This window comes from Myotis daubentonii, chromosome 3 (assembly GCF_963259705.1).
Source record: "Myotis daubentonii chromosome 3, mMyoDau2.1, whole genome shotgun sequence".
NCBI lineage: Eukaryota > Metazoa > Chordata > Mammalia > Chiroptera > Vespertilionidae > Myotis > Myotis daubentonii.
This window is the reverse complement of record NC_081842.1, coordinates 58974040-58986588: the sequence shown is the minus strand read 5'-3', so window position 1 is coordinate 58986588 and position 12549 is coordinate 58974040. Positions and strand designations below refer to the sequence as shown.

The window sequence follows — 12549 nt, the reverse complement described above, 5'->3', positions numbered from 1 at the left end:
GTTGTAGAATTTCCACTCAGCCAGCCTTCCTGTGGTTCTGGATGATGTCCGTTTTGTCTTTTAGTTGTATTTTGAAGTGGTTGTGGGAGGCAGCAATTTCCGGTGTTTACTTATGCCGCCATCTTGGTTTCTCCTCTGGATTTTTTTTTTTTTTTTTACTTTTGTTGCAGCTAATGAGATGGCAGAGGCGAGGCAGGCAGCTACTTTCTTCATGTTCTCTAAAATAAATAGAGTCCATAGACTCTTTTGTTACATGGGTTCAGGACTTTGTCCTCAGATCTGCAGGTTGAGAAGTTGAATCTTATCATTGTAACCAAACTTGGCCTGACAATCAAATTCAAGTGACTCATTTGTAAAATGGAATTGCAATTATTTAATTGGCAATGAGAAAGATAATTGCCATTGCTACTGGTAATAGTGAGCTCTTTAGATGACGATTATGAGATTGCTGGTGAATATAATCAGACTAGAAAGAAACTAAATGACACAAAAGTACATTAAATTTCTCTGTCACTCTAGGAATTGGCATAGTGTAGTGGTTATGCAGACCAATTGTAAAGCCAATACTGGCAGGGTTCAGATACTGCCCCAATACTGATCTCGGTCTTTCCACTACACAGTTGATCTATTGATTGTTAAATTCTTATCAAATCATGCCAGGGTACCTATTCTCACTAATGGATGAAGCTGTATAAACTTTGGAATCTTCTTAAACTCGTCTCTGAATTCCTTTCCCTATCAAGTGAGTTTTCAAGCTTCCTTGCACAGGTCTCTTGTACATACCCTTTCCTTTTCATTCCCTTGGTACTGGCCTCGCCACTGTGCCTTTAGTCTCTCACCCTCCAATTTATCCTCTACATTGCTGTTTGATGCATATTCCAAAAACATTGTTGTATCAGATGCTCTATAGTGCCTATAGGATAAAGTCCAGAAAAAGGTGGCTTTTCAGAGTCCTCCATCATCTGGCCCTAAATCTGTTCCCAGCCCTGTCTCTCACCATTGAGACTCTCTTTTAGTTAAATGGGCCAACTTTCTGACCTTCCTCAATTCCATGCATTTTCTTAAATAGTACCCACTTAGACTGCTTTCCTGCCTTCTTTCTACCTGTATTAGTTCTATCCATTATCCTCTTTGTAAAGACTTTTCTAAACAATCTAATCTAGCTGTAACCGGTTTGGCTCAGTGGACAGAGCGTTGGCCTGCGGACTGAAAGGTCCCAGGTTCGATTCCGGTCAAAGCCATGTACCTTGGTTGCGGGCACATCCCCAGTAGAAGGTATGCAGGAGGCAGCTGATCGATGTTTCTCTGTCATCAATGTTTCTAACTCTCTATCTCTCTCCCTTCCTCTCTGTAAAAAAAACCAATAAAATATATATTTTTAAAAATCTAATCTAAATACCTATTCTTTTTTGGAAATTCTATAGCAATTAATAATTGTATATTTAACACACAGGGGTTTTTTTGTTATCTTGAACTGATTTGAACATTAAGGCCATTTTACCTTTTACATGTTAGTATATTGAATCAGTAAGCAGAGAGTGAGGCTGTAAGTGGGAGTGAGATGAAAGTGGGCTGGATCTAGTTTTTTTGTTTTTGGAAAGCTCACTCACTCTTGTCCCTGCAAGGACCTTTTTGGGTCCAGAGATTAGTTTATGTTAACTAACTTCATATAAGATTGAGGTGGACCTGTGAGTGCTGATTGTTAACTTGGAGTGTGAAATAGAACTATAATGTGGCCCCAAGACATAAACACCTTTTCATTTATAATGAGGAAGAGCTCCCCAAGGGACCAGAATCCTCAAAATCCATATGATCAGTGTTCTCCTTCCAAATTTGAAAAAAAATTGGAATAAGTGAAATTAGATGAATTGAATATCTAATATCTATTGGCATCAGGCCATGACCCCATCTCATCAAAGAGATGGTCTTGGCACAGACATTGGAGAACTGAGTGCCTTAGGACAGACTGCATGGACCTAGCCGACCTTCACTCCAGTCAACTTCCTTGGTCTAGGCCTTTAAGGCTGATCAGAAACCCCCTTTCAGATGGACCCATTCTTTCTTTATGTATACTAGTATTAATGTGTTCAAAATAATTATTCTCAGTTCCTGCCTGCCTAAAAGCAATTCTTTCTTCCTCAGTCTCTCTCAATCTTTCTGTGTGTTTCTCTTTCTGCCTCTGCCTTTCATTTGTGTCTCTGGGTGTTTCAGTCATTTTCATAGCTCTACTCTGACTCATAACTTTTTGACTTGATGGTAGTGAATATGTATTTCCTTAATTTTAAAATTTTGGGGCTCACCTCACTATAATGTCTAAGCCAGCGGTTCTCAACCTGTGGGTCACGACCCCTTTGGCGGTCAAACAACCTTTTCACAGGGATCGCCTAAGACCATCCTGCATATCAGATATTTACATTATGATTCATAACAGCAGCAAAATTACAGTTATGAAGTAGCAACAAAAATAATTTTATGGTTGGGTCACAACATGAGGAACTGTATTTAAAGGGCCAGAAGGTTGAGAACCACTGGCTAAGTACTAACAACAAATTGTAAGCTCCCTGAGGGTAGGGCTGATAGGTCAGTATGAGATGCAAAGCATAGCTTGTGCAGTACTCCGCAATACTTAGCAGGTCAAAGGTGCTCAGCAGTTATTTATTGATTCAACCTCTAACAAACTGTTGCTGTTTTCATGAAGGCCGATGTCATTGTCAACACTGTACCCGCGGATCTTCAGCTTGGAAGAGGATCGCTCTCTCAGTCTCTTCTGTGTACAGCTGGTCCCATGCTCCAGAAAGAGTTAAATGCCACCAGACAAGAAACAGAGGAGGAAGTGGGTAGCATATTCATGACAAGTGGCTGCAATCTGAACTGCAAAGCTGTGCTCCATGTTGTGGCTCCAGACTGGGATAATGGAGCAGGGTCTTCTTGGCAGGTAGAAAAAGTCCTTAGTTCTCCATTTCATGTTATAAAATTGGTAAATCTCCTTGCATGGTATAGATCTGTGGTTCTCAACCAAAGTGAATTTATCTCCCAGGGGGACATTTGGCCTGTTACAACTGCTACTGGTAGCTAGGGGTAGAGGCCAGGACTATTGCTAAATCCCCTACAAGGCATATGCCAGTCTCCACAACAAACAATTATCTGGCCCAGGTTGAGAAACCCTAACATGTACTTAACCCTGTCTATTTATTGAAGTCTTTATTACCTTTCGTGAAGAGTCCATCACAACTTTCAGTTATTTCAGAGCAATTTACCCTTAAAAGTAATAGCAATCATTGGGATTCTCCAGGAATGGTATCTGAAAATTAGATTAGCATAATAATCCTTCAGTATAACTAAGAAATGCAGCCAAAACTGTGGTGCAGAATGAAAAAGGGTCAGTGTCCTTCTTTTGATGACCTAATTCTCATCTCTATTCATAATTTAACCCCACAACTTTTTTTTTCAGAATATAAAGTAATATGTGTACATTGCAGGAAATACACAGAAAGCACAAAAATAAAAATCATAATCCAGCCACGTAGAGATAACTTTAACATTTTACTGTATTACCTTCAATTCAGTTTTATGCATATTTATTTGTAGTTGATATATTCTTCCATTTTTAATCCTGCCTTTTTTACATAACATAAACACTTGCCCATGTTATTTAAAACTCTTCATAAATATCAATTTAGATACTCATAACCATTTCCATACTGGTGAGCCCTCTCTCCTGTATGAGTTTGAATCTCTCTGAAAGTCCTCTCCCCTCTTCTTGGTTTCTCTTTGTGATCCCATAGGCCCTGACAAAGCCTAGGATAACAGAGAGGGCCTGGTCAGGGTTGCTGTAACCACAGTTTTTCTGTTTTCTGCCAGCTTGAGCCCTAATTTATATAAATGCATTTTGTACATTTCAGATAATGGCAAATATAATCAAGAAATGTTTGATGACTGTAGAACAGCTATCTTTCTCATCAATCACATTTCCCATGATTGCAACAGGAAATCTGGGGTTTCCCAAAGCTGTATTTGCTGAACTAATCCTGTCAGAGGTGTCCAAATTTAGTAGCAGTGCGTGGCTGAAAACCTTACAAAAAGTTCACTTTCTGGTACATCTTGATGATGATGAAAGCCATAAGGTATGGTTACAGGTCTCTTCTGTTCATTGTGGCAAGCAAACCTAAGTGCAATCTGATGTCTTTGGTAGATGTATAAATAACAGCATTTTCTGCTTCCTTGCCCGTAAGTGTTGGTTGCCCATAAAAGTGTGGTCTTCCCATGAAATAATGTAAGTCAGCACTGGTATTTAGGAAATTCCTAAATTGAATCATAACCCTTTGGTTAAAAAGTCTCTGAAATAAGGAGAAAATCTATTGAGAACGATTGTTCCTGTTTGATGTTTGATTCTCCATGTTCCAAAGAACTGGGCTGATATTTCTACAGAGCATTGTTGTGGTCAGTAACTGTGTTTCTTTCTATCTAGGCATTTTTAGATAAATTCAGTAGATGGTCGAGTGGAAATCCCAACAAGGAGAAGATTCTCACGGTTGGAAATACCCAAGGTCTGGCTGGTCAAGTTATTCTGCTGGGGCAATATTTCCCTTTGCTTAGTAACTCTTTGGTGTTAGTTGAAAGAGACAAATTCCTGTGAAGAACAAATCAGTAATGGAGAAAGTGTCAGTGCATTCCCAAAAGTAGATCATGTTGTTGTGAATGAAATCACTGGTAATGAGGCCAGAATTTCTAAGATCCTATATAATAAAAGGCTAATATGCAAAACGACTGAACAGTGGAATGACTGGTCGCTATTATGCACACTGGCCACCAGGGGGCAGATGCTCAACGCAGGAGCTGCTCCCTGGTGGTCAATTCGCTCTTACAGAGGGAGTGCCACTCAGCCAGAAGCCGGGCTCATGGCTGGCGAGCACAGCCCAGGCTGAGGGATCCCCCTTCCCCCCCAAGTGCACGAGTTTTGCCCACCGGGCCTCTAGTATGATATTAAAAGATAACTGAAATTTGCATGGCACACTAAACTTCACTGATTGCTTTCATATGTATTATATTATTTAAACTTATACCATGACCCCATGGGCAGGTGATTGGTTCTGTTGCCATTGTATAAATGTGGAAAAGGAGGTCTAAAGAGTTTATGGCATTAGTAGAAACGGCACATCTAAGTTGTAAAGCCTCAGAGTGTAGAGTGGACAGTGATATGTTAACATGCTAAAGGTAATTTTCCCAGAGCAGTCTTGATATTGCTATTCCAGTAGGATATGAAGGGGGAGGAAAAGCTCATGTTAATTAGTGAGCTGTTGTTTAACATTGAACAAATGACCTAGCCACTCTGACCATTTTTCCTTTTTGTAAAATGGTAATAAAAGGATCTCCCAACTTTCAGTTATAAGATGAATAAACTCTGGAGACCTAATATATAGCATGGGGAATACAGTTAATAATAATGTATCAAATACTTGAAATTTTCTCAATTGTGGCATCATTTCACAATGAAAACTGACAATCCACACCTTAAATATATACAATTTTTGTTTGTCAACCATACATCAATAAAGCTGAAAAATAAAAAAAAAGAATCTCCCAGAAATGTCAGCATGAAATGAGAGTGCACTTTGCTCTCTCACCTTCTTTCTCACTCCTGACACCACAGCAACTTTTGCAGACAAATAGATGGTCAATCAGATGTTTCTGCCTCATCCTATTTAACTGAGAAAACGTAGATATTCCTACTGCTACAAAGCATTGTTTTCTGATTTTCTTAAAAAAGAACACCCAGCTGCTTAATAGACTAGGAGACATGGTAATGTTTGGATTTATTTTGAGGGGAAAGGAAGAGAGCGGACACCCTTCATGTTTTTCCTGCAGAAGCCAGCTGCTCCTTCATCCAACTTCTTTCTTTTCAGGTATCTTTGGGACTGTCACTTGCTCTTGGCCCACAGTGTGTGAAATGAAAATTGGTGCGGTTACTTTCCAGGTTGCTATTGGAGATATCGCAAAAGAAAGTGCAGATGTTATTGTAAACTCAACAACAAGGATGTTTAACCTGAAATCAGGTACTTCATTTAAGTTATATACTTGATTGTAACTATTAATACAACTAATTTCTGGGAGGGAAATGGTGGCTAATATTTCCCTGCGTAGACAGAGAGGTGTGTAGTAACTATGCAGACCTTGGAATCAGAAAGAGCTGGCTTTGAATCCAGGCTGTGCCACTTACCATTTTGTGGCCTTGGACAAATCACTTAACCTCTCTGAGCTGGACTTTCTCTGCCTGTCAAATGCCTACTCCCAAAGAAGCATAGATGGGGTATAAGTGATGTAAAGGTGGAGTGTACCTAATGCATTATACTTAGTGTCAGCTCTCATCCCCTTCTTAGCTCTGAACTATCAAAATTACACACTTACAATTTAATCAGCTTTAAGTTCTTCTATTTTTATTTCCCTTTTTATGTTGGTACTCACAGCTCACCTCCCATAACTGTTCTCTATACTATACTGACCCAAATGAAATTCAACCTCTTTTTGACCCGAAAATATTTGACCAGCCCCTTTGATATAACACTTTTGAGCATGCCCTCGCCACATGTCTATTTATTCATAACTTATATACATTGCTCATATGCTGATACATCTTTTATGCTGATACTATAAAACACTAATTTTTAAATTAAAAGGGCAAGATAAAACATAGAGTGGCTGGCTGTGTGGGAAGAGATCAACCCAAGAACTTGTATGTATAGATATACATAACCCATGGACATAGACAATAACATGGTAAAGGCCTGGGGTGGGGGACCAGGGCAAGCTAGAAGGGGTCAATGGGGAAAAATGGGGACGTGTGTAATACTTTCAACAATAAAGATTTAAACATTTTTTAATATTTTCTAAATCTCAAAATATTATGGAACTTACCATGCAGAAGTGAATCTGTAGAATGACCATTCAAAAAAAATATTTTTTTTTGTTAATCCTCACCCAAGGATATTTTTCGATTGAACTTTTAGAGAGAGTGGAAGAGAGAGGGAAAGACAGAAACATCGATGTGAGAGAAACACATCAATTGGTTGCCTCCTGCGGGTGCCCTGACCAGGGCCTGGGCCAGGGAGGAGCCTGCAACCAAGGTACATGCCTTGACTGGGATCCTTTGGTCTATAGGCCGACACTCTATCCACTGAGCCAAATAGGCTAGGGCTCCATTCAATTTTTTAAAAGCCATAAAGAACATTCAATTATTTAAAACATAGTAAATTGAATGTATGCATTTATTTTTCCCCCTCTTGAAACTCTGACAGAGCAACTGTAAAGGAATTAAAAGGGTATAAACCCACAGAGAAAGAGAGTTGGAGGGAAAACAATAGTAAACAGAGATAGCAACATATTTTCACAAGATGGGAAGCGGCTAGCTAGTGGAGGTAGCTGACAGAATGGAGAACACTTAGTACCTGCAGGAGAGAACAGCAGCCCCTAGAAATACAGGAACTGGAGGCAGCAGGAACCTGGGAAGGCAGGGGATAAAAAGAGGTGAAAATGGAATTGGATGGAATTCTGAATCAGTAGTACTTAGACCTTTGATGCTATCCCCCATCCTGTGCAGCAGTAACTTCCCTTGCTCTTTCCTAGCCAGAGATGGGAGGTGTAATTTTTTTAGAGACACTGAACCAGAGAGCTTTCCGGACTTAGCACACTGGGAACAGGTGAGATGAGGATGGGGAGCTAGACTGAAAACAGGGTTTCAGTGAGGTGTCTGTAGTGAACAGTGAGTGCCCAGCCCCTATCCCTGTGGGGCTCTCAGAGCAGCAGATGGGCTTATGCCCCACACATAGGAGATGGGAGTGAACCTGACCATTCTAAAGGCCAGTAGTTACTGCCTGCTCACCTTACACTGAAGCCTATCAGTCAGCAAGCCTCCTGCACATGGAGCTTCCAAAATCACTCTTACATATGAATGGAGTGACAAATGTCACCTATTTGAGAAAAACCTCCACCGTTGCAAAGTCAGAGACCAAAACAAACAAACTGAAAAAAGGAGGTGTTTTAAAAGAGACAATTCATAATCAAGGAGATATGGATAGATAGGTAGATAGATAGATAGATAGATAGATAGATGATAGATAATAGATCAGTAGATCTTCATGATGATAAAATAACTAATATTTATTCAGTACTTTCTGTGTGCTAGATTCTGTGCTAAGTATTTTTCATCCATTATCTCTTTCAATGTTCAACAGCCCTGTAGGAAAAGTACTATGCCAGCCTTTGTGTAACAGATGAGGAACTGACTAGTCACCTATTAGCTAGTAAGTGGTGGAGTCAATGCCAACCCAGTGTGTCAAAATGCAAAGTCCATGTTTTCAACCACTGAACCCACCTGTCCTTAGACGTGACCAAGGTGGTGAGGCTGCAGCCTTGATCGGAAGATTCACTGGACTGAAGCCAGCCAACTCTCTGTCTAATTGTGAAAAACCCAGCCAAACAAAATTAAATAACAAAATCAAAGAACTTCAGTAAATTGCTCAGGGTTATTATAGTTTTGAGATCCATGCTTTTCATTCGTATCAGAACTTGTATTTTTATATTTTTATTCAATTTTGTAAAATAGTAAGCATAGAATGCAAAAAAAAAAGAAAACTTAAATAACTGCAGAAATATCCCAGTAAAGCTGCAGACACTGGAGACTTTCAGTTATTGGGCAGTGCCCTCATCCTGTGGATCAGATTGTTTATTCATCTGCCATTGAATGAAGGCAGCTATAGAAAGGTGATTTTCTAAGGAGGGGGACGTCAATGCATTATGCAAAGACAGTTTCACTTTTAATGAACTCAATGCTGAGTCCAGAACGCGATAGTGATACAAATCAGAAAGTGGGCAGGCAACCTGTCAGACCCTTCTAGGGCCATCTGTGGGTCCTGTGCCTCTTTTATCCATCTTTTTCTTTATTTTAGGTTTCCTAAGTATCTTTCCATGTTTGGCCCTTAACGTCATGGTTTTCTCACTGTTCACTTTTTTCCCCTTTGGGTGACTCATTTATTCTCATTACACTAGTATCAATGACCATTTCAGCACTGACTCCCAAATCAGCATTTCTAGCCTACTCCAGAATCTCATCAGGGAGATTTCTCTGTCACCAGAAATATGCTGATATTACAATCCAAACTCATCATCATCCCTTGAGTTGTCTAATTTTCTAGTTTCCTCCTTTGGTGGCGCCATGAACTCCCAGCTGTCCTGCCACGCTTGCTTCTTTGTGTCCCAGACCCCTGTAGTCAGCAGGTCCTATTAAGTCTTCTTCCAGAGGGTAGTTCAGTTTCAGCCTTCTTTTTCTTTTCTTTTTTTTTTTATTGCTTAAAGTATTACAAAGGGTATTACATATGTATCCATTTTATCCCCCCGCCCTAGACAGTCCCCTAGCCTCCCCTATCACCCAGTGTCTTATGTCCATTGGTTATGCTTATATGCATGCATACAAGTCCTTTAGTTGATCTCTTACCCCCTACCTCCTGCCCCCCAACCCTCCCCGGCCTTCCCGCTGCAGTTTGACAATCTGTTTGAGGCAGCTCTGCCTCTGTATCTATTATTGTTCAAAAGTTTATAATGGTCTCTATTGTCCATGAATGAGTGAGATCATGTGGTATTTTTCCTTTATTGACTGGCTTATTTCACTTAGCATAATGCTCTCCAGTTCCATCCATGACGTTGCAAATGGTAAGAGTTCCTTCCTTTTTACAGCAGCATAGTATTCCATCGTGTAGATGTACCACAGTTTTCTAATCCATTCATCTACTGATGGGCACTTAGGCTGTTTCCAGATCTTAGCTATGGTGAATTGTGCTTCAGCCTTCTTTTTCATTTCCAAACCCATAAGACCACTCCCAACTGGTTTGCTGCTGTGTTTCCCAATTGGATCCTCATTTGTGGAGTCATTAGATTGAAATGCAGTTACCCAGGCCCTGTGCAAGGCACTCGGTATAAAGCACGACTAAGATACAGTCTCTATCCTTAACCAACAAGCTCAGACTCATCCTGCTTACAGTTTCTAGGAACACTTTCCTCTAGAAACACTGGTCCCTAATCCAGTGTTTTCCCTGGGCACTGGGTGTTGGAGTGGCTGAAAGCATTTTTGGAAAACAGCTAAGAAAGATGACATAGGAATACATTTTCAACATTTCAACATAACTTGGACCTAGCCTTGACTATTAGTTTCCCCCACTGATAGATAAGAACTTAAAGTATTAAAGCACAAGGTCACACAGCTAGAAGGCAACATAACTAAGTTCAAACCTAGGCAGCTTAGCCTGTACATTTCAACTATTACTTTTTTTTTTACATTACCTTTTATTTTTTTACCATTATGTTCTTAATTACTATCGTCTTAGCTAACATGGTCTTCTCTCTAATATCTACTATCTTTTATTACCACTCCAATTTTATAGCTGAGTAAACTGAAGTTTAGAGGTGTTGTGTCCCCCAAAATTCATCTATTGAGGCCTTAATTCCTACTTCAGAATGTGACTGTATTTGGAGATACAGCCTTTTAAGAGGTAATTAAGTTAAAATGAGGTTATTAGAGTGGTCCCTAATCCAGGGTAACTGGTGTCCTTGTTAGAAGAGGAGATTCGGACATTGATAACTACAGAAGGAAGACCATGTGGAGATAGCCAGAAGATGGCCATCCACTAGCCTAAAAGAGAGGCCTCAGAAGAAACGAATCTTTCCAACACATTGAGCTCAGACTTTCAGCTTCCAGAATTTTAAGAATATGAATTTCTGTTGCTTAAGCCCCCAGTCCATGGCACTTTGTTATGGAAGCCCTAGTAAACTAATATGTGGGATCAAATGACTTATCTAAGATCACACAGTAAATCAGTGGAGAGCCAGGACATAAACCCAGATCTTCTGCATCCAAATAGCATGTTCTTTTATCTGCACTTTCAATGCCCTTCAGCTAAAACCACTAGGAGTACACACTATGGGGATCTATGCAGCATCTCAGCAAGAGGTTGTGGAAAGGGCTTGTTAATAGATTTGAGCTTGTGCTAGGCAACTTCATGGCAGTCACAAGTAAGTAGGGCTTTGCTTTGGATTGGATGCTTTCAGGAAGCAGATGTAATTCTATGATTAGGTATATTATCTGGAAGAAGAGAAGAGTGTAGCTAAAGCTGTGATTGGTAACAAAGAACGATTGTTCATATTAGTCAAGATGGGGATGTTGAGCCATTTATGGTGGTTTTGTCTGTGGTCAGACATGACTATGCAGCAGTCTCCTTTTGGCTTAATTCATCATGGTTACAGAGTGGTTACATTCGATAATGCTCTATGAAATTTGTGTTCAGCTGGAGAACACCAAGACCCGGCTATGAGTGCCAGGTCAGTTTCTGGCTGTCAGGCGTTGCTTTCCTCTTTCTCGGCATCAAGCACTGCATTTGCCAAATCTGATCACATGACCAACACCAGCTGAAACTATTTTTGTCACTTAAATTTTTTTTTCCAGGAAATGCTGGGAAAAACCCAGTCAGAGTTGCTGACGACATAATCAATGCTATTGTAGACTTCACACGGAAACATTCTACTCCATCATTAAAAAAAGTTAAAGTTGTCATCTTTGTAACTGAGTTGCTGAATGTATTCTATGACAGCATGAAGAAAAGAGAAAAAATAGCCACATCACCTACCTTCCAGTCCACATTTTCCAAGGCTGCATGTAAGATGTCCTTTTAAAAATCATGTGGTTATCTGTAATATCACTTAGAAAGTGTTTAGATGCGAATGCTCACTATTTCAATCAGTTTTAGGACTTTACAGAAAACCTCCTATAATACTTGGGAAAAGTACAAGAACTATGGAACACAATCTCCTGTCAACTAATTATTCTTCTGAGGGACAAAATCATGCCTGGGAAACAGGAATAACAAATGAGCAGAAAGAGAAGGTCTGAGAAAGCAGAAAAGGGAAATAGAGTTTGAAAATCCAAGCCAATGATCTCATGTTCTTCCTTTTTGTTTGGTATTGACCTTCAGTGCCTCTTGTAGCTATGAACTAGCTGGTCAATACTGGTTTATTGATCATCCACCTCTGGACAAGTTAGCCTGAGAACAGAAGCAGATGCAAGAAAAGAGAGGCCAGGGTCATCTGGCTGTACTTCATGAGCAAACAGATTCCTGCTGTGAAAGTATCTGTATCGACCTGCTCCTCTGATCTAGCCTTCTCCCATTTTGTGACTTTTGTATTGCTGTTAAAATAACTAGAAACATAGCCTCCTCTTGCAACCACTGTTTTTACCCTTTTTATGAGCACTTACCCAGAAAGCACTGAGTTTTACTGGCAATGAGGCATACCTGTCACCAGCAGCCTTCCGAAACTGAGAATTGTCTGCCAGTAAGAATTTCATTTCTCCTTCCACTTACTTCCTGATAACTATTCTCCTCAATGTGCTGCAACACACAGTACATGTAAGAGCTCCATGCACACACATAAATAAAAATACTAGTAGATTTGGCAGTAGCAAGTAATAGAAAATCCACTTTCAACTAGCGTAAGCAAAAAATGGAATTC

The 12549-nt window shown here is 39.9% G+C and overlaps 1 protein-coding gene across 1 annotated transcript in view; it reads left to right on the top strand.

Annotated features, from left to right (window-relative positions):
* The window catches only part of LOC132230345 (protein mono-ADP-ribosyltransferase PARP15-like), a 52374-nt gene that overhangs the window by 30955 nt on the left and 8870 nt on the right, over nt 1-12549 (top strand). Inside the window, exons 3-6 of the mRNA XM_059687671.1 lie at nt 2699-2935; nt 3903-4124; nt 4469-4547; nt 5904-6053. Of these exons, the coding sequence (XP_059543654.1) occupies nt 2699-2935; nt 3903-4124; nt 4469-4547; nt 5904-6053 (688 nt within the window). The remainder of the gene's footprint in view (nt 1-2698; nt 2936-3902; nt 4125-4468; nt 4548-5903; nt 6054-12549) is intronic.